Consider the following 26129-nt stretch of genomic DNA (forward strand, 5'->3'; position numbering starts at 1 on the left):
ATTAGTCTTCCCCACAGGGCTCTCAAGCTAGAATGGGACATCTTTAACAGTGGTCTTTTTCCTAAGACACTTCCGGAGTAAAGCCTCACCATCAGGGAAACTTCAAAAAGAGCCTCTTACTCCGCAAAGGAACTGCAGCAGCTGTAACCGCACGATTCTCAGCTGGCGTAACGCTGTCCGTGTCACACGAGGAGTACTGCGGCACGGGAGGGCCAAGGGCTGGGAGCATTACCAGGCGGCAGGAGAGCCCACCCCGCGGCCGCACAAGCGCACACGCACACGCACACGTCCAGGGCGGAGGAAGACTACTAGTAACAACCGCCTCTCTCTCTAGGCTCCCTATCCCAAAGTGATGGTGCCGATTTTATTCCCGGACAGGGGCTCCAGGCGCACACTCATAAATTCGGAGCGAAGGAACACAACTAGCAGCACCACGCCCCCGCCGCTCCCAGAACCAAAGTGACGGTGCCGACACCTCTCCGCATCCGCAAGGCCGACTTCCATAAGTAATCAGCCTAGAGCACCGTCCCTTTCCTGTCAGCACCGAGCCCAAGCCAGGACCCCGGTATTCCCAGCACCATACAAGAGCTTCTTTTTCAATGCGCCAAAACAAAATCAGCCAGCGGTTCCCGGTGAGGCCGCCCACTCACCTGGCCGACGCAGACAGGCTCCGTGCGTCAAGACGTAACAGCGTAGGTGTACGACGGGGCGCAGCGACGCAGGGGCCTTCGGGAAACGTAGTCTCTACGTTTCTCTCTACAACTGGAAACCGGCCGGGTCGTCTCTGCGCAGGCCCAGCGGCTAAGATCAGGTCCAGCGCTCCAGAACACAGCGATCACTGAGGCTCCCTTGCTCGAACTGTGGGACTTACCCTACTATGGTCTGAGCCTACCCTATTCCATTATACTCAAGTAACGCCCCAGAAATTCCAGAGAATCTCACACAAAGAGGTTGAATCTTGCCGTGGTGCCTTCAGGTGAATGTCGTCCCGGGCTAGAAGAGCTGCAAAAGGCTGTCAGGTAAGGTCTGGATTTCTCTCTGACAGCTCTGGCCGTGACGCAGTGGCCACGATACCGGGTTGCTGCTCACCGGGGTTCGGAAGTGTGACGCATTCTTCAAGGCCGTGTGTGTGTGTCTGTGTCTGTGCGCTCGCGTGTCCGTGTCCGAGTGTCCTCTGTGGGGGCAGACTGGATAGTGGCCATGCCTGTGTGATGTGCGTCAGATTATGCTTGAGACTGTGGAGAGGCTATTATTGGCGCATTCGAATTGTGTGCGGAAGGGTCTTGGGAATGGTTTGATTATAGCTTTGAGGGTGATGTCTGTTTAATCAGATTCAGCCTGCGACTGAGTATCTTATATCCTGTAAGAAATTGATTTTTCTTTGCATGGTCATGAATTTAAAATACATTCCTATGAAATTACATAAATTTAGTGAATGATTCACTGAGAATTCACTTGTGGCAGTGGATGCGGGGGAAGAAGTGTGTGAGCATAATATTGTGACAATGAGCAGCGCTGTGTTATACAGATATCTCCTGGCTTCAGTTTTCTCACCTGCAAAGTGAGGGTATCAGTCGTGTAACACTTTGGAACAATGCTTTTTAACAGAAATTTCTGCAAAACTGGGTTCCATTTTGTATATCTGTGCTCTCCAATACAGTAGCCACTAGCTACATATGGCTACTGAGAACTTGAAATATGGCTGGTTTGACTGAAGAACGAATTTGTAAAATTGTGTTCAATTTTAATAAATCTAAATGTAAACAGCTATATATGGCTAGCAGTCTTCCTATTGAACAGTACAACCTGGAGCATTAATTTGCCTTCAGGATTTGAAGGGGGTAAAAACTTAATTCATCTAGCAAATATTTGAAAATGAAATTCTTAAAATTTCTTTAAATTATTTTTTCAATTTGAGATGATTGCAGATTCATATGAGGTTGTAAGAAATAATAGAGACATTGTGTGTTATCTTCAACCTAGTCTTCTCCAATGATAACATCTTGCAGGACTGTAGTATAATATGACAACCAGGATGTTGACATTGATAGTCAAGACAGATCATTTCCTTCACCACAAGGATCTGTTGTGTTGCCCTTTTATAGACAAATGTACTTTCTTCCCTCTTGTTTGAAGATATTCGTGTCAACATTAATGATAATGTAGGCATACCTCATTTTATTGTGCGTCATTTTATTGCACTTTGCAGATACTGTATTTGTTTTAAAGAGACAGGGTCTCACTGTCTCACCCAGGCTGGAGTGCAGTGGTGCCGTTATAGCTCACTGCAATCTCGAACTCCTGGGTTCAAGGGATCCTCCAGCTGGCCCACAAAGCCTGAAATATTTATTATGTGGTTCTTTGCAGGAAAAGTTTGCAGACTCCCAATCTATATTATTTCTGATGGCTACTTTATTTTCTATTATATGGATACCCTAGAATTTATTTAACCTGTTCTTTATTGAAGTCTAATTTATGTTTGTATCTAGCTTTTTCCATTTTAAAATTAGTCTATCTGCACCTGTCTGCATATATCCTAGTGAACATATATAATTATTTTCCTTAGACAGGGTCATAGGAGTGAGATTACTGAAACATCTGGCTCACATTATTAAATTCTGCTAATATAAATTTGTAATTTACCCTCTTTAAGGTGGCACCAGTATATAACATGGTGTGAGGGCATCTATTTTACTCCAGTTCAACATGTTATTATCAGTCTTTTCAATGTTCCCGTGTTGTAAATATAAAATGCTATTTGCCACTCTAACGTATATTATCTTAATGAGTAGCAGCATTTAATAGCTTTTAGTCATTAAACCCGAGTCATTATTCACGCTCAGGTTTTATTAGGCATAATAAGAAAATCTGGGTATCAGTGACAAGAGCACAGTTGAAAAAAAACTGGCTTTGTAGTTGGAGAATTGTGGATTCAGAACTCAGATGTCTTGTTTATTAACAGTGGATTTAGGTTTCTGTTTTTCTGATGTTGAAGTGGAGATAATAATGACACTGTAGAGATGTTCTAAGGATTAAATATCTATATATAAGGTATGCATCACATAAAAGTTGATTTTTTAAATTGCTTCCAGGGCCATAAACTTACTTCTCCTTCTGAGTACTGAGGGAGAAGGGAGGGTGAATGATGTCCTGCAGGGACCCTGGGGACTCTTCTGATTGAAGGAAATGGGTAGTGGTGAGCGCTGAGGATTGTGGGAGTTCTAGTTCAGGCTAGGAAAAGGGATCCCAGTGTGCAAGTATAATTTTGCAATGATAAAGGCCATCATGGATTGTCTATGCCAGGAATCAGCAACTATTTTTTTTTTTTTTAGACGGAGTCTCGCTCTTGTTGCGCAGGCTGGAGTACAATGGGACGATCTCAGCTCACCGCAGCCTCCGCCTCCCAGATTCAAGCGATTCTCCTGCCTCAGCCTCCTGAGTAGCTGGGATTACAGGTGTGTACCACCACACCCAGCTAATTTTGTATTTTTAGTAGAGACAGGGTTTCTCCATGTTGGTCAGGCTGGTCTTGAACTCCCAACCTCAGGTGATCCGCCCACCTCAGCCTCCCAAAGTGCTGGGATTATAGATGTGAGCCACCATGCCCGGCCAGCAAATGGTTTTTATAGAGGGTCAAATAGGAAGTATTTTAGGCTGTGTGGCCCATACAGTCTCCATTGCAACTACTCAACTTGGCTACTGTAGCTTTCTGAAAGTAGCCATAGTCAGAAGTAAACAAATGAGCACAGCTGTGTTCTATTCCAACTTTATTTACAAAAACATGTGGGCGGACCAGATCTGGCCCATGGGCCACAGGTTGCAAACTCCTAGTCTGTTCTATCTTTCGTCTTTAAGTCTGAGGAAGCCAGGAAGCTCCTAAGGCCATGAAGGCAGTCTGCTTTGGACAATGTGGTCTGTCCCCTTTAGATGGTGAGAATCGAGGGAAGAGAATCTACTCTGGGCAGTTCTGAACATCCCAGCCTTGGGTCTAGATCAGTATCCTCATAGTGGGGATTGGCCCAGAACTCTCCTGCTGAAATATTTGTTGTGTGTTCTAACGCAGGAGAACCTCTGCACTGTGTCCATCCTCGTAAGCCAGGTTCCCTTGGTGTGGTAAGAGTGTGTTGGAGGGAGGTGAGGGAAGTGTAGGGGAGGTGTTTAGAAGCAACAATGGAAAATAAAAGATTATTAATTTATATCATGTTGTTACCTCTGAGGCAAACCTAGTCTCATTGCCTCTTTTTTTTCTTCTCTAATTCAGGCTTCTCCGAACTTTGCTTCCCCAGCAGAATAATCCTGTGGAAGACTGAGCAGTTCTTGTGAGTCTAAAACCATGGCCCATGTAAGTTACAGTTTCTCTTTCTTTCTTTAGATTCTTTTGTTTTTCAAGATCATGTGAACATTTTCGCTCTTTATGCTGACACTTCCTAACACAATTTTTTCTTAATCCCCACATTCCCAAGCTCCTCCCTTATGCCCCCTCTCTTTTCTAACCAGTATCCATGTGCACATTGACCAGATCATTCAGGGTACTCAGTCTCTGTCTAGAGCAGGGATGGACAGACATGAAGTTCCTAGATGGAGGTACTTTACCATCCTTTGTCGGATCTGAGGTGTAATGAAACCAAGAATGGACTCATTTGACTACACATAGGAAAGCACTGCAGTTTTCCACAGATCCTGTGTCTGTAGATAAAACGCAGTTTAATATTGATTGGCCTCAGTTTCAGTATGTGGTTGGGGCCTGCTTATAGAGAGGTCACGGGATCTTTCCTGAGAATCTCTGAGGTGAAAACCCATAGTAAGATGCATTTTGTGGTTAAACGAAATGTGCTAGTCTTGACATCAGGATGATTCTGGTTCATTACATCGGTATTCTTAATCTCAAGAACAAAGAAGGTGTGTAGTACTTATAAGAAAATCATCCAGGCCGGGCGCGGTGGCTCAAGCCTGTAATCCCAGCACTTTGGGAGGCCGAGACGGGCGGATCACAAGGTCAGGAGTTCGAGACCATCCTGGCTAACATGGTGAAACCCCATCTCTACTAAAAATACAAAAAACTAGCCGGGCGAGGTGGCAGGTGCCTGTAGTCCCAGCTACTCCGGAGGCTGAGGCAGGAGAATGGCGGGAACCCGGGAGGCGGAGCTTGCAGTGAGCTGAGATCTGGCCACTGCACTCCAGCCTGGGCGACAGAGCGAGACTCCGTCTCAAAAAAAAGAAAATCATCCAGATACATAAATATTAGATAATTGTATTCTCCCAGATTTGCAGTGAGGTACTATGGCCTTGAACTTCTGAGTTCACCACTGTACTCCATCCTGGGCAATAGAGCGAGATCCCCATATCGATTGATCAATTGATTGATCGATAGATAGATAAACTTAAAGGAAAAAGAAGATATAGGATTCTTTTTTCTTTTTATTTATTAAGTGGTTTTCTTAAAGGATTTATTATTAAGTAATAATTTATTGAGAATTTTTGAGGTAGAAATATAGTTTATTTGCTTGTATCCACTGTTTAATTGAATTGGGAAACATTTATTTGTTCCCAGGAATGTTTTGAGTAAAGAACCCCGTAATATACAGGAAATTTTGCATACATTGGCTGGATTCTTCAAGAAAATGAGGTGACTCTGCTTTAGAACACCTGGTTCCTTTCTTCTCTCTTTATCATAAGCTTTCAGCCCCAGCCTAGAGTTTAGTATGGTACCCCCTGCTGCAATGAAACCTTTTATCTCCTTTGCTTCTTTTTAAAAGACTTGTTGTGTAATTTCACCAGTAATATGTTGGTTTATGGTTTCAGGCATTGGTGACGTTCAGGGATGTGGCTATAGACTTCTCTCAGAAGGAATGGGAGTGCCTGGACACTACTCAGAGGAAATTGTACAGAGATGTGATGTTGGAGAATTATAGTAACTTGGTCTCACTGGGTAAGGTCACCTATCTCAAATAATGTAGACTCCGTTTTCTGAAATAGTAGCTTTCTCTTCCACAAATTTAGGAGTCATTATTAAGAAACTAGCTGAATTTCTTCTCTCTCCCTCAAGGACTGGACTGAACTTTGATGGTTTGTGAATGGCACTTGCACTAAATGCTTTCATTTTCACCATACCTCACTGAGCCTCATGAAATGTTCCTTAATCCATTCCTGTAGTTGCTTCTCCCTTAATAGTTAAGAGACTGGATTTGAATTTTGGGGCATTTACTCCAAAGCCAATGTCAATGAAATCAGGTTTCACATTGCATTTGAGTTCAGAATTGCTATGGATGCTCTGTTATTTAGTAACATGCCTGCGAGGATAACAGCCCCACCCAGGGTCTACAATTTACATGCCATGGTTCAGACCAATAAAATTGACTTAAAATTAAAGTGAATGCATTCTACTTCCTAAAACAAACATTTTCTCTTACTGATTTGTGATTGAAAGTTTTACCTATTGGACATTATGCTCAGTACCTGGGTGGTGGGATCAAATGTACCTCAAACCTCAGCATCACACAATATCCCCAGGTAACAAACCTGCACATTTGGCCCTGTATCTAAAATAAAAGTTGAAATTAGTTAGAGTAAAATAAAATTTACTAACTTAGCATCTAACTTTAAATGAATATCTTAGCAAGAACCTAGAAATATCTTAGGAAGCTTCTTGTTTTGCTCTAAGTAAATTAACAACAACAAAAATAATAATAGCTAATAGAGTGCTTACTGAATACCAGGCACCATTCTAAGTATTAGCTATGAGATACAAAAGAAAAAAAGAAAATAAAAGGTACTACTTTTATTTTCATTTTACAGATGAAAAAACTGAGGCCCAAAGAATTTAACCAGTTTGTTTACAATCATTAGTCAATAGGTAGCAGAGTAGAATTTGGACCCACGTAGTCTGGCTTCAGAGTCTGTGCCCTCAATAACTACTGCCTCTCAATAGACCCAGTCTGTATGAGTTTTAATTCTAAAATGAATTAAAATTCTCCTGGATGAATTTTAATTCCCCTGCCCATCAAGTTTCTTTATTCTCTGGGATCCTGAGGTTACACTAAGTTGAATATTCTTTAATCCTGTCAGTTTTTTCTGAAGTCTTTATTGAAATCACATTGATCCATATGAATTTAACCAAGTCTCAAAATGTTTCTGAACGTGCAATGTTTTACTTCTATATATTCTTGTATTTCTTTCTTGGAAGCAGGATATTCTGGCTCAAAGCCAGATGTGATTACCTTATTGGAGCAAGGGAAAGAGCCCTGCGTGGCGGTGAGGGATGTGACAGGAAGACAGTACCCAGGTGAGTTGAGAGTTCATCAGGCAGATGGAAGCCCTCATTGCCAGTCGCGGCCAGCTGGTGAGGGAGCATACATAGGCTTTGCATGCTGTGCAGGTAGTTCCTCTCAGAGGCCTCAGGCCTTTGGAGAAAAGGCCTAAGACAGTGAAGAAAACAGATCATCTTAGCATGAACTATCAAAAGAACCTCATCTTGGCTCCTACTTACCACCTGTCTGTTTTTGTTTCCACCCATATTACTCTCCATTTCAGTAAAGAGAATGCGCTTTCCCAGTGCAATCAGTTGCTTCCTATCTTTTCTCCATTGATATGTGTGCTTGTTTCTAATGTCTAAAAGTTCAGTCTTTCACATATTCAGCATATATCAGTACCTTGGTGAATAAGGCCAAAACCTCCTTATACTAATGGAATTAACATTGTAGTAGGGGAGATACATAGTAAACTGTAAACAAATGAATATATAACATTAAATAATGATGCATGCTATGAAAGGAACCTATGAAGGGTAAGGAGATGGAGTTTGGGCAGGTTTAATTTAGGTGGGTTGCCCAGGGAAGGCTCTTCGAAGAGTGAATATATGTGCAGAGATGTGCAGTATAGGCTTAGGCTATGTGAAAATCTGGAAGAAAATAATTCCAAGCACAGTGGAGAAGTGAGTTTTGTGTGTTTGAAGAACTTGAAGCAGCTCAGAGCAGATTCAGAGTGGGGAAGAGTAACTAAATATGAATTTAGAGCTGAGCAGGGGTCAGGTCTTATCATATCTATCTATCTTACTATGTTTATCATAGTAAGAAATTTGGATTTTTCTTTTCCAAGAGTGATTGAAAGCCATAATCAAAAATATGTTTTTAAATGATTGCTGTAGATGCTCTGTGAAGAACATACTAAACAGGGGCAAGATTGGAAATAGAAAGATCAGTTATCAGGCTATTTCAGAAATCTAGATTAGCAGTGATAGTAGCTTGGATTGGGATGGTAGTGGTGAGGGGTGGTAAGAAGATGCTGTATTCATCTTATAATTTGAAAGTAGAGCTAACAGACATGCCATGGGGTATGAGTGAACAAGAAATCATAGGTGAACCAGCAGCTAAGTGTATATAATTTGCTGAGATGGACATATGGGAAAGATAGCTTGGAAGAGGGAAATAGAGTCCTGATTTAGGTATATATATTTAAAATGCCTACTTGTCATCAAAATTGAGATGTTGAACAGTCAGAGAGATGGTAGGACAAGTTATATTAACTTGGGTGTCCAGCCAATGAACTGACTGAATGAGATCACTTAGGGCTGATCTGACCTACTACCTAGTTTTGTAAATAAAGTTTTATTGAAACGTAGCCACACTTAATTATTTAATGTATTGTCTATGGCAGAGTTGAGTAGTTGAGACAGAAGTCATATGGCTCGCAATGCATAAGATATCGACTGTCTGGTCCTTTACAGACAGTTTGCTGATTCCCTGCCTTTAGCGAATGAGTTTGACAGAATGAAGGGAGCCAGATAAGAAAAAGACTGAGGCCTGGGGCACTCTATTTAGAGAAGGAAGAGGAGGCAGCAAGCAGATTGAGAACAAGTAGGCCTGGAGAGTGGTACCAAAAAAGTCAAATGAAGAAAATGTTTCAAGTGGAAGGGAGTAGTTATCTGTGAGGTCCACTGAACTGTAAATTGCCTGTAGGATATGGCAGGAAAGAAGCTGGTGGTGACCTTGTGTTAAGCGGACAAGGTTTCAGTGGAGCTGGAGGTGAAAAAGCCTGCCAGATGTGACTGAAATAAAATGGGAGGTGAGGTAGTGATGACAGTGAGGTAGAAAATTTTTCCAGTGGGAATTCTGTTAGGAGGGAACTAGATAAGGGGTTAGTAGCTAGAAGAGGATACGGGATGTAAGGAGTCTTTTTTTTTTTTTTTTTTTTTTTTTGAGATGGAATTTTGCTCTTATCGCCCAGGCTGCAGTGCAGTGGCACGATCTCGGCTCACTGCAACCTCCACCCCCCGGGTTCAAGCAATTCCCCTGCCTCAGCCTCCTGAGTAGCTGGTATTACAGGCGCCTGCCACCACACCTGGCTAATTTTTGTATTTTTAGTAGAAATGGGGTCTCACCATGTTGGCTAGGGTGGTCTTGAACTCCTGACCTCAGGTGATCCACCCATCTTGGCCTCCCAAAGTGCTGGCATTACAGGCGTGAGCCACCGCGCCTGGCCAGGAGTCTATTTCAAGATGTGAGATTTTTAAGATGAAAATGATTCTATAGAAAGGGGTAAAATTGTAGTAGAGGGAAGGATAATTATGGAAATTGGAGGACAAAGAGGTAGGATCCAGTGCACAAGAAAAATTTAGAGAACTATAGATACGACAGTGGATATAGGTGGGTTGATGTGGTATTATGTATTTCTTTTCAATGCCTCATTTTTATTAGAAGAATAAGGGAGATCATCAGCTAAGAATTGGCAGGAGGGAAGGGAGAGTTATGTTTGAAGTGAAAGATGTAAATATATTTTGAATACTGGTGTTCAGTTTACCTGCATCTCACTAGTTCATTCACTTTTTATTTTCTATTAATCAGGAGTTAATAATAATAACAGCATTTATTATTTACTGTATACCAGATTTAGTCATTTCACAATGTATATATTCTTCAAAATATGTTGTACAGAGTAAATACATATAATTTTATCTATCAATGTAAAAAATAATGTATTTTTTAAAATATGAAGAAAAGGCTATTAAGTTCTATACAGTGTATTGATTCTTCTATATCAAGCCAAATTCTGATTTGTATTTTCTTTGCAGTTTTTTTAGTTGAAATTCTTGGGTTGTATATAATCAGATCATTTGCAAATCATGATAGTTTTTCATTCTTACTTAAAAATGTTTACCTCTAAAATTCTTAAATCTGCTTAGTTGTTTTGCTTATCATGATTTTATATAAAAGATAAGATAACTTTTCTTTTTGCTCTTTTCTTGAGTAGCTAAACTAACTTTAAAATTATTTGTTCTATAAAACTTTTATAGACGTCTATGAAATTGCAAGGATAGGTGTTTCACAATGGAATTTCATTTGCTTAGGCTTTTTATTTCTTCTGTGGTCAATACAGGAAATTAATAGTTTCCTTAAAATTTTTTATTCTGGAATATACAGGTTATTTTGTTTAGAGCATTACATAGAGCTTTGGAAAATAGCCTTACTATTTTTTTTTCAAATCAGCTTTATTGAGATATGATTTATATACAATAAAATTCATTAATTGTATCTGTTTAGTTATTTTGGACAAACGCATGAATCTTGTAAAATCATCACCACTTCAGTCAAGATCTAGAATATGTCCACCATGTCAACACTTTCTATTATGTTTCTTTACAGTCAGTACCCTTCCTCCATTTTCAGCACAGCCCGTGACAGGCAACTAAGTTGCCTTCTTTCCCTAATTGTGTCTTTTCTACAATTTCATATCAAATAAATCAGAGTATGCAGTATTTTGTGTCATACTTCTTCCACTTCTGATATTTATGAGATTCATCCAAGTAGTTAGAAGTCTCAGTAGTTAATTCCTTTTTCTTGCTGAATAGTATTTCATATCTACTTGTTAACAGTTTATGAACATCTAAATTGTTTATTATGAGTGCTTGTTTACAAGTCTTCGAATGTATGCTTTGTTACTTTGGGTTAAACACCTGAGGGTGGGATTCATGGATTATATAAGTGTATATAAGAAACTGGGCCGGGCACAGTGGCTCATGCCTGTAATCCCAGCACTTTTTTGGGAGGCTAAGGCAGGCAGATCGCTTGAGCCCAGGAGTTCAAGACCAGCCTGGGCAACATGGCAAACCTGTCTCTACTAAAAATACAAAAATTAGCTAGGATGGTGGTACACACCTGTAAAAACTTTATCTAAAAAAAAAACTGGGCTGGGTGTGGTGGCTCACGCCTATAATCCCAGCACTTTGGGAGGCCAAAGCGGGTGGATCACGAGGTCAGGAGTTCGAGACCAGCCTGGCCAACATGGTGAAACCATCTCTACTAAAAATACAAAAATTAGCTGGGCGTGGTGGCGCATGCCTGTAATCCCAGCTACCCAGGAGGCTGAGGTAGGAGAATCGCTTGAAACTGGAAGGCAGAGGTTGCAGTGAGCCAAGATCGTGCCACTGCACTCCAGCCTGGGCAACAAGAGCGAAACTCTGTCTCAAAAAAAAAAGAAAGAAAGAAACTGTCCAACGTGGCTATATTTTTTGGCATTCCCAGTAGATGTCTAATAGCTCCACATTCTTGCCAGCCTGTGGTATTGTCAGTCATTTTAATCTTAGTCATTTTAGTGGATATGTAGGTGTATCTCATTGTGATTTTAATTTGCATTTAACTAATGACTAATGTTGAATATATTTTCGTTTATTTGCCATTCCCTTATTTCCTTTAGTAAAAAGTGTCTGTTTAGAATTTTTATCCATTAAATTTTTTAGCAATTTTATTGAGGTATAATTTACATAACATAAAATGTACTCACTGTAAGTGCACACTTGGTGACTTTTAGTCAATTTATAGTTAGGCAGCCATCATGGCAATCCAGTTTTAGAATATTTCCATCACCCCCAAATGTTTCCTTATGCCCCTTTGCAGTTAATCCCTTCTTCTACCTCCAGCTTTAGGCATCTACTGACCTACCTTCCATGTTTGTCGATTTTCCTTTTCTGAACATTTCATATAAATGGGATCATGCAATGTACAGTCTTTTGAATCTGGCTTAACTTAGCATAATGTTCTGGAGGTCCATTTATGAAGCAGCATGTATTAGTAATATATTCTTTTTTATTGCCAAATATGTTCTTTTGTAGGGATATACCATATTTTACTTATCTATTTACCAGTGATGGACTTTTGGATTGTTTATAGTTTGGGACTGTTATCAACAATGCTACTATAAACGTGGGCATACATATCATTGTGTGGACATATGTCTCAATTCATCTTAGTTGGATTCATAGGCATGGAACTGCTGGGTTATATGATGAATATAACTTTCACTTTATAAGAAACTGCCAAAATGTGTTCTAAACTACCTATATCGCTGTACCTTCCCAATAACAAGGCATGAGGGTTTCAGTTTCTCTGTCTTCTCACCAACACGTGCTATTACCTGTCTTTTTGAGAACAGCCATTCCAGTGTGTGTGTAGTGGTATCTAATTGTGGTTGACGTTGAGCAATTGCTTATTAGCTACTGGCACAGCTTCTTTGGTGGAAAGGCTGTTCAGTGTTTTGCCCATTCTTAATATTGGGTTGTTTGTGTTATTATTGAGTTGCAAGAGTTGTAAAAATATATTCTGAATAGAAGCATTTTATTTACATATATGATCTGCAAATATTTTCTCCTAGATTGCGATGGCATATCTTTTCATTTTCTTAATCTTATCTTTTGCAGTACAAACATTTTTCATTTTGATGAAGCCAAATGTATCTTTTTTTTCTTTTATGAATTGTGCTTTTGTATCTAAGAACTCTTTTTCTCATACACGGACACAAAAATTCCCATTGATATTATCCATTTTGTTTATCTTCTTGATTTGTAAGAGTTCTTTATATATCTTATAATCAACCTCTGTCAGATATATATTTTGCAGTATTTTATTAGTTTAGATCTAGATATATATTTTGCAATATTTTACTAGTTTCTGGAGTAACTTTCTATTAATTAACAAACTTTATTTTTAAAATCAGTTTTAGGTTTATAGGAAAATTTCACAGAAAGTACAGAGTTCCTATATACTTTCTGTCCTCAAACATACACACCCTCCCCAACTACCAACATTCCATATTACAGTGGTACATTTGTTACAGTTGATAAACCTACATTGACACATCATTATCACCCAAAGTCCACAGTCTGTATTAAGGTTCACTCTTGGTGTTGTAAATTCTGTTAACTTTGAAAAATATATAATGACATGTATCCACAACTGTAGTATCATACAGAGTAGTTTCACTGCTCTAAAATTTCTGTTTGGCCTAGTCATCCCTCATTCCACCCTAACCCTTAGAAACCACGGAGCCTTTTACTGTCTCTATAGTTTTGCCTTTTTCAGACTATCATGTAGTTGGAATCATATAGTATGTAGCCTTCTAAGATTGGTGTCTTTCACTTAGTAATATGCATTTAAGTTTCCTCAACATCTTTTTGTGATGGCTTATTCTTTTAGCACTGAATAATAGTCCATTTTCTGGATGTACCACATGTTATCCATTCACCTACTAAAGGACATCTTGGTTGTTTTTTAAGTATTGGAAGTTTTGAATAAAGCTGCTATATGCATTTGTGTGCAGGTTTTTGTATGAACATAAGCTTTCATTGTATTTGGGTAAACACCAAGGAATATTTCTGAGTAGTATGATAAGAATATGTTTAGTTTTGTAGGAAACTGCCAGAATGTTCTTCAAAGTGGCTATAATATTTTTGCATTCCCCCAGCAATGAATGAGAGTTCCTGTTGCTCCACATCCTTGTCAGCATTTGGTGTTGCCAGTGTTTTAGATTTTGGCCATTCTAACAGGTGTGAGGTAGTTATCTCTTCGTTTTAATTTGCAGTTCTCTGAGATTCCTCATCTCTGGTTTGGTGTCTGACATTAATTTGGGGAAATTCTCATTCACTGTTGCTTCATTTATTGCTTATTTTCCTTTCTCTCTTTTTCCTCCTTCTGGTATTTTCATCATGTGTATTTACACCTTTTATACTTAACCCCAGAGTTCTTGGATATCTGTTCTGTTTCTTTCAGTATTTTTTCTCTTTCTTTTCAGTGTTGGAAGTTTCTCTTGTCACAGCCTCAAGTGCAGAGATTCCTCAGCTGTGTCCAGTTTACTGATAAGCACATCAAAGGCATTCTTCATTTCTATTACAGTGTTTTTGATCTTTAGCATTTCTTTTTTATTCTTTCTTAGAATATTCATCTCTCTGTTTTCATTATCCATCTGGATGTTGTCTATTTTTTCTATTAAAGCCCTTAACACATTTCTTATAGTCTTTTAAAATTCCTGGTCTGGTAATTCCAGCATTCCTGCCATATCTGACTCTAATTCTGATGCTTGTTTAGTCTCATCAAACCGTTTCTTGCCTTTTAGTTTTCCTTCTAATTTTTTGTTGGAAGGTAAACATGATGTACTGGGTAAAGGGAAACATAGTAAATAGGCCTTTAGGAATGTAGTGATAAGGTGTAAGGGGAGAGGAGTGTTCCCTAGTCCCAGAATTAGGTCTCAGTCTTTTGGTGCACCTGTGCCACTTGACGGAACTTAACCAGTGCTTCCAGTTTTTTCCCCATCGCTAGGTGTGACGGGATGGCTTAGAGGGCTGAGCTGGGTATTTTCTTTCCTCTATGTCATTAGGCTCTAATAAAACCCCAGCAGGTTATGATCTATCTACTTGAAGAGAAAATACTCCTAACCTCAGGTGATCCACCCACCTTGGCCTCCCAAAGTACTGGGATTACAAGCGTGAGCCACCGCACCTGGCGGTATTTAGATTTTTTAGGCTCTTGTCTTATTTAGATTGCCACCCTCCAGCTTTCATTTAACTTATCTGTGTTAATAAGATTCCTTGACACTTCTAGTCTCCCAGCCATTGCCTCACACTATTCAGTTACTGTGTTCTCTCTAAAATTGTTGTTTCTTTGTTCATTTTTTCCAGAAACCATTCAACATGGCACATACCTGTTACAATATCTAAAAAAATCATTTAAATACTTCTCTATTAAGTATAGAAATGGTTGGTTTTAGATGTAAGGGAACAGAAGAGATATCCTCTGAGAAAGGTTATAAAGTACAGTGGGCCAGGCGTGGTGGCTAATGCCTGTAATCCCAGCACTTTGGGAGGCCGAGGTGGGCGGATCACAAGGTCAGGGGTTCGAGACCAGCCTGGCCAATATAGTGAAACCCCTTCTCTACTAAAAATACCAAAAAATTAGCTGGGCGTGGTGGTGGGTGCCTGTAATCCCAGCTACTTGGGAGGCTGAGGCAAAGAGAATCACTTGAACCTGGGAGGCAGAGGTTGCAGTGAGCCGACATGGTGCCACTGCACTCCAGCCCGGGTGACAGTGTAAGACTCTGTCTCGGGGAAAAAAAAAAAAAAAGTAGAGTGGCCGGGCGCGGTGGCTCATGCCTGGAATCCCAGCTCTTTGGGAGTCTGAGGCAGGTGGATCACCTGGGGTCAGGAGGTTGAGACCAACCTGGCCAACATAGTGAAACCCCGTCTCTACTAAAAATACAAAAATTAGCTGAGTTTGGCAGCATGCACCTGTAATCCCAGATACTCAGGAGGCTGAGGCAGGAGAATCACCTAAACCTGGGAGGCAGAGGTTGCAGTGAGCCGAGATCGTGCCATTGCACTCCATCCTGGGTGACAGAGTGAGACTCCATCTCAAAAAAAAAAAAAAAAAAAAAAAAAAAAAGAAAAGAAAAGAAAAGAAAAGAAAAGAAAAGAAAAAAAGAGTAGAGTGAGCATCCAGTAGGTGGCTGAATAACAGTAAAACTCAGCTGTGTAAACACACATCTCTTTGCACAGGAGGCAGTGAACAACAGGGTTGGAAACATCTCTGTTTAATTGGATAGCCATTTAAAGGATAAGTAGGCAAAACAAGGACCTTTTCATTTTATACATTTGGTTGAGCTACCTTGGAGTTACTTTTGTTCTGATCTGTAAAGGAAGTAAGCTAGGAAAGAGTGCATTTAATCACTGTAATAAGGTGAGAGAGATTAGAGCTAGTTTGTAATTGTTAACAAAAATATAAAAATTAAGTGATTGTCCTGATATTCAGTTGTCCTATACGTGGCTTATCTGTCATTCATCATCATAATTTCCTTTAAGACAATGATTAATTTATTGTACAGTCAATTGTTTAATGCCTGCTATATGCTAGTGGGTAGTTATTCACTGTTGAATGAAATAAGGATTACATCTTCCTTTGGGAAGGTTTCGGGATCAGAAAATCAACAAAAGAGCAAAAAGAAAAATCAGTGGATATGCATTTGAAAATTGTGAAATGAAGAAATGAAACATGATGCTGGAATTGAGAATAAAGGACATAGACTGCCTTACAGTCAGTAGGGCAAGCCTTTCTGTGTAAGAGACATTTAACCAACCATTAAGAATGAGAAGGAGTTGGCCTTTCACAGAGCCCAGCACAGATTATTTTTAGGAGATGAAAAATCCCATAGAAAACTATATGAAATGGGAAATGCTATGACACAATCGAGGAGCTGAATAGAAGCAAATGTCATAAGAAGAGGGGGTAAGGAGGACAATGTCTTTGAAAGAGGGCTTTAGGTAACCAAAGACCGTATTATATTATATGGTAACATGTTTGGATTTTATTCTAAGAGTAAAGAAAAACTGTTAAAATTGTTAAGTGGAGATTCTCAAACTTTGATCTATATCAGAATCATCTAGTGGAGTTATTAAAAATTCAGATACCAAATTACTCCTATAGATTTGGTTCACTTGTGTGGTAAGTAAATAGCAGTATTTGTGATAAATTCTCAGATGATTCTCATCCACAATAAAATTTTAGAACCACTGATGTAAATAAACTATTTGCCATATCACCACAATCTTATATAATCTCTATTTTTTTTTTTTTTTTTTTTGAGATGGAGTTTAGCTCTTGTAGCCCAGGCTGGAGTGCAATGGCGTGATCTCAGCTTACTGCAACCTCCGCCTCCCGGGTTCAAGTAATTCTCCTGCCTCAGCCTCCTGAGTAGCTGGGATTACAGGCGCCTGCCACAACGATTGGCTAATTTTGTATTTTTTTAGTGGAGATGGGGTTTCACCATGTTGGGCAGGCTAGTCTTGAACTCCTGACCTCAGATGATCCACCTGCCTCGGCCTTCCAAAGTGCTGGGATTACAGGCATGAGCCACCGCGCCCGGCTATAATCTCTCATTTTCGAAGCTCATGTTGCCTAATTTCAAATTACATAACTTTATTGAAATATTCTTTAAGCCATTGACTTCCAGTAAGAACTGTTTTCACTTTGTTTCCAATTTTGAAAATGTAAACTTTATGTTATGCTGGCTACAGGAAAATAATTTTTGTTTGCTTTTATGTTTTCTTTCAGGTTTGTTATCCAGGCATAAGACCAAGAAATTACCTTCAGAAAAGGACATTCATGAAATCAGTTTATCCAAAGGGAGTATAATAGAAAAAAGTAAAACTCTTCGTCTGAAAGGATCCATTTTGAGAAATGAGTGGCAGAGCAAAAGTGAGTTTGAGGGTCAGCAGGGACTTGAAGAAAGATCTATCAGTCAAAAGAAAATCGTCTCTAAAAAAATGTCAACTGGTAGAAAACATCCCTCTTTTACTCTGAATCAGAGAATTCATAATAGTGAGAAAAGTTGTGACTCAAACTTGGTTCAACATGGGAAAACAGATTCTGATGTGAAACGTGATTGTAAAGAACGTGGGAGTACCTTGAATAATGTCTGCCAGCTTACTCTCCATCAGAAAATTCATACTGGTGAAAAATCCTGTAAATGTGAGAAATGTGGGAAAGTTTTTAGTCATAGCTATCAACTTACTCTGCATCAGAGATTTCATACTGGTGAGAAACCCTATGAATGTCAAGAATGTGGGAAGAACTTTCTTCTTTACTCACAACTTAATCAACATCAGAAAATTCACACTGGTAAAAAACCCTATATGTGTAAGAAATGTGATAAGGGCTTTTTTAGTAGATTAGAACTTACTCAACATAAAAGAATTCATACTGGTGAGAAATCTTATGAATGTAAAGAATGTGGAAAAGTTTTTCAACTTGTTTTCTACCTTAAAGAACACGAGAGGATTCATACAGGTAAGAAACCCTATGAATGTAAGGAGTGTGGGAAAGCTTTTAGTGTAGGTGGACAACTTACCCGTCATCAGAAAATTCATACTGGTGTAAAACCCTACGAATGTAAGGAATGTGGAAAGACCTTTGGACTTAGTTTTTACCTTACTGAACACAGAAGAACTCATGCAGGTAAGAAACCTTATGAATGTAAGGAGTGTGGGAAATCATTTAATATGCGTGGACCGCTTAATCGGCATAAAACAATTCATACTGGTATAAAACCTTTTGAATGTAAGGTGTGTGAGAAGGCTTTTAGTTATAGTGGTGACCTCAGAGTACATTCTAGAATTCATACTGGAGAGAAACCGTATGAATGTAAGGAATGCGGGAAAGCCTTTATGCTTCGTTCAGTCCTTACTGAACATCAGAGACTTCATACTGGTGTGAAGCCCTATGAATGTAAGGAATGTGGGAAGACGTTTAGAGTGCGCTCTCAAATTAGTCTGCATAAGAAAATTCATACTGATGTGAAGCCCTACAAATGTGTACGATGTGGGAAGACCTTTAGATTTGGTTTCTACCTTACTGAACACCAGAGAATTCACACTGGTGAAAAGCCCTATAAATGTAAAGAATGTGGAAAGGCCTTTATTCGTAGAGGGAATCTTAAAGAACATCTGAAAATTCATTCTGGTTTAAAACCCTATGACTGTAAAGAATGTGGGAAGTCCTTTAGTCGGCGTGGGCAGTTCACTGAACATCAGAAAATTCATACGGGTGTAAAACCATACAAATGTAAAGAATGTGGGAAGGCCTTTAGTCGTAGTGTAGACCTTAGAATACATCAAAGAATTCATACTGGTGAGAAACCCTATGAGTGTAAACAATGTGGGAAGGCCTTTAGACTTAATTCACACCTTACTGAACATCAGAGAATTCACACTGGTGAGAAACCCTATGAGTGTAAGGTATGTAGAAAGGCCTTTAGACAATATTCACATCTTTATCAACATCAGAAAACTCATAATGTAATTTAATATAAGAAAGGGTTTCCATGTCATGCTCTATTTATAGAATATCAAAATATTTATGGCCAGAAAGAAGTTCTGTCAATGTGTTGATCTTTTTTTAGACATATTAACTTAATAAATGTATGAGTCTTAAATATCTCTTAGTTCTCATTAAATTTAGGAAAATTCACACTAGAAAATAAAGCTGTTAATGTAACAATTGTGGAAAAGTGTTCTAGCAACAGCATATACTTATCATCATTGCCCTTCCACTACTCTACTATCTGTGTGATATTAGACAAAATATTTGCTTCTTGGTACCTCAGCTGTAAAATGAAACACACCTAAAAGTGTGGTTAATTGTTTCCAACATGTATAATACAGCAACAACTATCTGGCCCATACTACTTTGGATTAACATTGGATATTACTGTTTTTATTATCATCAACATTATTGTTAGTGGATTTCTTAACAGGAAGACACAGTGGAGATGATAAATTTGGAAAAGTCACTCATCACGTATATTTCATGAAGGACTTCTTTGATAAAATCTGTGTTATGAGCTGAATGTTTGTGTTCCCGTAACAATTCCTATGTTGAAACATGAATCCCAAGGTGATGGTATTTGAAGGTAGGGCCTTTAGGAGGAAATCAGGTCATGAGGGTGGAGCCTTCATGAATGGGATCGCTGCCTTTATTAGAGGAAGCCAAAGAGCCAGCTAGCTCTTTCAACCGCATGAGGATACAGCAGGAAGTCAGCAGTCTACAGTGCCAAAGAGGGAGGGCCTTTCCCAGAACCCAAGCATGCTGGCACCCTGACCTTGGACTTGCAGCCTCCAAAACTGTGAGAAATAAATTTCAGTTGTTTATAAGCCACTGAGTCTATGGTGTTTAGTTATGCAGCCCAGAATAATGAAGGCACTCCATTAGAATATAAAGAAAATGTAAAGATCTGAATTCAGACCTCATTGCTTAAGTTCTACCAGAAAATTAAAGATGAAGAGAAACCCTAAGGATGTAGTGAGTGGGAGAACCTTAGAATATAGCTGTTGAAGCATCAGAGAGAGGTGTGAGGGGATTTACCCACAATAATATAGAAATTAAATGGATGGAAAAAAGAAAGCTGTCTGGCCGGGCACCGTGGCTCACGCCTGTAATCCCAGCACTTTAGGAGGCTGAGGTGGGCAGATTACCTGAGGTCAGGAGTTCGAGACCAGCCTGGCCAACATACAGAAACCCCATCTCTACTAAAAATACAAAAATTAGCCAGGCATGGTGGCAGGCACCTGTAATCCCAGCTACTCAGGAGGCTGAGCTAAGAGAATCACTTGAATCCGGGAGGTGGAGGTTGCAGTGAGCTGAGATCGCGCCATTGCACTCCAGCCTGGGGGACAAGAGTGAGACTTTGTCTCAAAAAAAAAAAAAAAAAAAATCGAAAAAAGAAAGCTGTGTATTTAGAAATTTTTTCCTAATTTTATTATGAAAATGCCCTGAGACACAGAAACATAGAATGCATTCTATAATGAACACCCATTTTACCCTCCACCTAGATTTGAAAATGTATACTTTGCTTTGTTTTTATATAAAATAAAATTTTTTTGCTATACCATTTGAGAGTTACAAACATCATATCATTTTGCCCCTAAATCAGTTTGTATCTCCTAAAAGTAATGTTAATGCATATAACCAAAGTAGTCAAATCACACCCTAAAAATTAACAATTCCATGGAATCTTATAATATCCATTCCATGTTCAAATTTCCATTTTCCAAGAATATATTTCATGGATATTTAACAAGGATTTACTCTCAGGATCACACATTGTAACATTTTGGTGGTTCTGTCACTTTGTTTTTTTTTTTTGAGAGGGACTTTCGGACTCTTGCTCTGTCGCCAGGCTGGAATGCAGTGGCGTGACCTCGGCACACTGCAACCTCCACCTCCTGGGTTCAAGCAATTACCTTGCCTCAGCCTCCAAAGTAGCTGAGACTACAGGTGCACACCACCACATCCAGCTAATTTTTGTATTTTTAGTAGAGACGGGGTTTCACCATGTTGGCCAGGATGGTCTCGATCTCTTGACCTTATGATCCACCCACCTTGACCTCCCAAAGTGCTGGGATTACTTGTGTGAGCCACTGTGCCCAGCCTGTTCTGTCACTTTAAACTGAACAGCCCCTCATCTTTATTTCATTTTATTGGCTTTTAGAAGAGTCCCTCACAGTTGTCTTAGAATATCCTGGATTCTGGGTTTGTCTATTTTATTTCTGCATAATGTTGTTCCTCTTTTTCCTCTGTCTCCAAACTGAAACTTAAATAGCAGCTTGATTTGCTTCTGGTCAAACATTTTTAGGAAGAACACTTCCTAGGTATGTAATACGTTCTGTACACACAGGAGGCATATAATGGCAGGTTGTTCTTTTATTAGTGATGCTACATTTGATCACTGGTTAAGGTAGTGACTGCCAGATCTCTCCATTGTAAAGGTATGTTATTTTCTTTGCAATTAGTAAGTAATTGGGTGATAATTTGCACCTCCTTTTGCAAATTTACAATCATCTACATGTATAATACAAGTCATGGATTAAACTGGAAATCAAAAGTTAAATATTGATTTAACAGAAAGCAATGATATTGAAATGCCTGCATATTGAAATCTGTAGGATGTGGCCAAGGCTCTACACAGTGGTAAATTAACATCCCTTAATGCATACAGAAAACGACGATTTGGGGATAGAACATTTTGTTCTCTGTATCCTCAACACTACTGTGATGCCTTTTGCATAGTAGGCACTTGATAAAACTCGAGAAAAAAATAAGTATTCAACTCAAGAAACAAAAAGAGGTACCAAATAAAGCAGATGCTAAAAGAAGGAACTAATTAATGCAATTAAAATTAGAAATTAAGTAATAAGAATAAGCAGATTATGGATTTATTCAATTTTTCCAAATCCAGTAAAAAAAAAAAAAAATGACACAGTTAAAAGCATCGTGAATTTAAAAAGGACATTACCAGAGATAATTGATGTCATCTTTTTAAATTATAAGAAAGTACTATCATTTCAATGTATATAAAATTCCAGAGCTAATGAAGTATTTTCTAGAAAATGTACTTCACCAAAATTCATACAACATAATCATGCTTGAGTGAACTAGTAAATAAATGGAAAACTTAAATTCAGCTTAAGCTACAGAACAAGCTAGAACAACAGTCTGCTAGCACAATCTGTTTTAGTTTGATAAAAAATTCAAGCATAAAATTCTTACCAGAATTTTCCCGGCTCATGATACATAGCTGACATAATCCAAACAATAAAACTAGAGAGAATAGTTACTAAAAACCAAAATTTAAATGTGTTCTAATTAAAGAGAAAAATCAAAATGCTAAATAAAATGTCAGCAAAATGATATAATTTTTCAGTAAATATATATGAAATGTGCAGACACTGGAATATTCTGGTTCTATACATATGCAGCTTAAATTATGGAAAAAGAGAATTGCTCCAGTTCTATTCTCATCGATTCGTTATCATATATATATATATATATATATATATATATATATGTGGCTTTTATATATATATGTTAGCCTTACTATCACTGATATCTCCTGATTTCATCAATGCTAAAAAGCACCACCCAAATCTCATCTTGAATTATAATTCCCACGTGTTGGGGGAGGGACCCTGTGGGAGGTGATTGGATCATGGGGGTGGTTCCCCCATGCTGTTCTCATGATAGTGAGTAAGTTCTCAGGAGATCTGATGGTTTAAAAGTGTTTGGCAGTTCACCACCACCCCCCCAACTCCTACCACCATGTAAGACATGCCTTGCTTCCCCTTCACCTTCCGCTATGATTGTAAGTTTCCTGAGGCCTCCCCAGCAATGTAGAACTGTGGGTCAATTAAACCTCTTTCCTTTATAATTATCCAGTCTCAAGTAGTTCTTTATAGCAGTGTAAAAATGGACTAATACAATGTCTTGTGAAAACGTTCATTGGCCAGGCGCAGTGGCTCACGCCTATAATCCCAGCACTTTGGGAGGCTGAGGCGGGCAGATCACAAGTTCAGTAGATTGAGACCACACTGGCTAACGTGGTGAAACCCCGTCTCTACTAAAAATAAAAAAAAATCAGCCAGGTGTGGTGGCACATGCCTGTAGTCTCAGCTACTTCGGCAGGGCGAGACAGGAGAATCGCTTGAACCAGGGAGGTGGAGGTTGCAGTGAGCTGAGATCACGCCACTGCACTCCAGCTTGGGCGACAGTGGGAGACTCGCTCTCAAAAAAAAAAGAAAGAAAACGTGCATTGATATTTTTAGTAAGATAAGCCTTGTGCCAGCATCAAAGCATTTTATATTTGATGGGATATGGTATATATATATATATACACACACATGCATATACACAAACCAGACACAAAGACTTATTTGAATTTAATGTTTACAAGAATTTCCTGAAAACAACTGTCAGGGAAAGGCATTTTAATAATCTTTTCATTTAATTTTTTTTTTTTTTTGAGATGGCGTTTCGCTCTTTCACCCAGGCTGGAGTGCATTGGTGCGATCTTGGCTCACTGCAACCTCTGCCTTCTGGTTTCAAGCGATTCTCCTGCCTCATCCTCCTGAGTAGCTGGGATTACAGGTGCCTGCCACCATGCTGGGCTAATTTTTGTATTTTTAGTAGAGACGGTGTTTCACCATGTTGGCCAGGCTGGTCTTGAACTCCTGAACTTGTGATCCATACTAATTTTTGTGTTTTTAGTAGAGATGGCGTTTCACCATGTTGGCCAGGCTGGTCTTCAACTCCTGAACTCGTGATCCACCCGCCTTGGCCTCCCAAAGTGCTGGGATTACAGGTGTGAGCCACTGCAGTTGGCCCTAAATTTTTATAAATGGTATTGGGACTATTACGTACACATGCATATACCACACACACACACATATAAACAGCTCCTGAAAATATTAACAACTTTTGGTGAATCAGGAACAATGGAGAACACCTGAAATAGAGGAAGCACTGGTATTAGATCATCTAAGGGAACCAGAAAACAAAACACAAGAGTGTGCACTACTTTAAAAGGTGAATGTGATGTAATAAGGTGGGGCTGGGCCTAGGGTTTGTCACAAGGGACGAGAGTGGGGATGGTGACAGTAGTGAGATTGGTTGCTTGGGGAAGTAAAGTAATTTAACCTGGCACATCACCTTGCCTTAACCCAGTTAGCAAGCACTATTCTCTCCTTCCAGGAGGAGGAGGTGAGGCCAGTGACTGGTATTGTCCTAGGGGAAATAGGAGCATCCCGATGCCTGGGGCTAGCGGGCCAGGCATGCTGCAGCACAAAAAACGCTGCCACTCCTCTGTCTCTCTAAAAACAAGTCAGAATGCACATCAGAGTAGCACATCCTATTCCCGCACCGAAGCAGACTACATCCAAAGTACTCTCCACTGTGAAGCTAAACACACATCAGAATTACCAGACATTTCCAAAAAAAGCTGACTCCCATATAATAGAGAAACAGTGCTGACCCAATGGGAAATACTACAAAGGCAGTAGTAGAATAAACGAAACGGGAGTTTTGTTTAAGTACGAATATTAAGAGTAAGTATGAACAGCATCCTCAAAATGATATGATGGGAAATAGCAAATCTATATAACAAAATCAACTAGAGATTACAAAAATTACTTAAATGTCCTTGTGGAAATAAAATCTTTAATAGAGGGACTTCCATTTCTGGGAAAATGGAAGAGATGTCCTTTTCCCTGTTCCTCCCACTAAGTACAGCTCAAAACTCTGAACATTAGATATAAAACAAACACAAGATGACTCTGAAAGGTGAAGAGAAGAGAGCAGACTGGCTAGGGACCACAGGACCCAAGAAATGACATAGTCGTGAGTTCCATGGACTTTATTTATATCCCAGACTTGGAGCTAAAGAAGCTGGCAACCCTAAAATGACAATATTCAGAGATGGAAAAAAAATTTCTACAGAAAAGCCTACTCTCTATAGCTATGGAAAGAGGAAAGGGAGTCTAGCAAGACAGGAAACTATTATTTTATTTTATTTTTATTTTTATTTTATTTTTTGAGACAGAGTCTCCCTCTGTTGCCCAGGCTGGAGTACAGTCATATGATCTCAGCTCACTACAAACTCTGCCTCCTGGGCTCAAGCAATTCTCCTGCCTCAGCCTCCCGAGTAGCTGGGATAACAGGCGTGCATCACCATGCCCGGCTAATTTTTGTATTTTTAGCAGAGATGGGGTTTTGCCATGTTGGCCAGGCTGGTCTCAAACTCCTGGCCTCCAGTGATCTGCCCACCTTAGCCTCCCAAAGTGCCGGGATTATAGGCATAAGCCACCGCGCCCAACCAAGACAGGGAACTTTTAAATAACCCCTTTACCCTGGCCAAATGCCACAGAAAAATCTGTGGCCCCCCCACCACCCTTAACACCAAAGGCCAAGTGGAGAGTCTAGACTTTTACCTTTACAGGCTGTTAACAAGGTACCCAAACTTCCTGACCAAGTAGTCTTGGAAAAAGCCCAGTGTGAAACCAGGGTCTTTCATCTTCATCAGGCAGTAATGAGCCCCTTCTATATGGTGTCAATGCCAACTAAATGGAGAACCTGGACTTTCATACCTAATGAAAATAATGTTCAGGAAAGAAGAAATCAAGAACATTCTCAGAGGAAACAAAGCTAGGAGAATTTGTTGCCAGAACTACCCTAAAGGAAAGGCTAAGCTGGGCCCGGGGTGGTTCACGCCTATAATCCCAGCACTTTGGGAGGCCAAGGCAGGCCGATCACTTGTGGTCAGGAGTTCGAGACCAGCCTGGCCAACATGGCGAAATCCCCATCTCTACTAAAAATACAAAAATTAGCTGGGCATGGTGGTACACACCTGTAGTCCCAGCTACTCGGGAGGGCTGAGGCAGGAGAATCGCTTGAACCCGAGAGGTGGAGATTGCAGTGAGCCGAGATCGTGCCACTGCACTCCAGCCTGGGTGTCAGACAGAGACTCTGTATTTAAAAAAAAAGAAGAAG

At 39.6% G+C, this 26129-nt stretch overlaps 1 protein-coding gene across 2 annotated transcripts; it reads left to right on the top strand.

The window, feature by feature from the left end:
* Positions 1–827: 827 nt before the first annotated feature.
* On the top strand, positions 828–20486 carry ZNF540 (zinc finger protein 540). Of its 2 annotated transcripts, none has more exons than XM_050768979.1 (5): positions 828–1019; positions 4262–4342; positions 5803–5929; positions 7187–7282; positions 17367–20486. In XM_050768979.1, the coding sequence occupies exons 2-5, from the start codon at positions 4334–4336 to the stop codon at positions 19115–19117; spliced, it is 1983 nt and encodes a 660-aa protein (XP_050624936.1). In that variant the 5' UTR covers positions 828–1019; positions 4262–4333; the 3' UTR covers positions 19118–20486. The 2 variants fall into 2 exon arrangements, with proteins under 2 accessions (XP_050624936.1, XP_050624935.1); XM_050768978.1 differs by having other exon boundaries at positions 1002–1019; positions 7184–7282.
* Positions 20487–26129: the final 5643 nt, after the last annotated feature.

This window comes from Macaca thibetana, chromosome 19, assembly GCF_024542745.1.
Source record: "Macaca thibetana thibetana isolate TM-01 chromosome 19, ASM2454274v1, whole genome shotgun sequence".
Classification (NCBI taxonomy): domain Eukaryota; kingdom Metazoa; phylum Chordata; class Mammalia; order Primates; family Cercopithecidae; genus Macaca; species Macaca thibetana.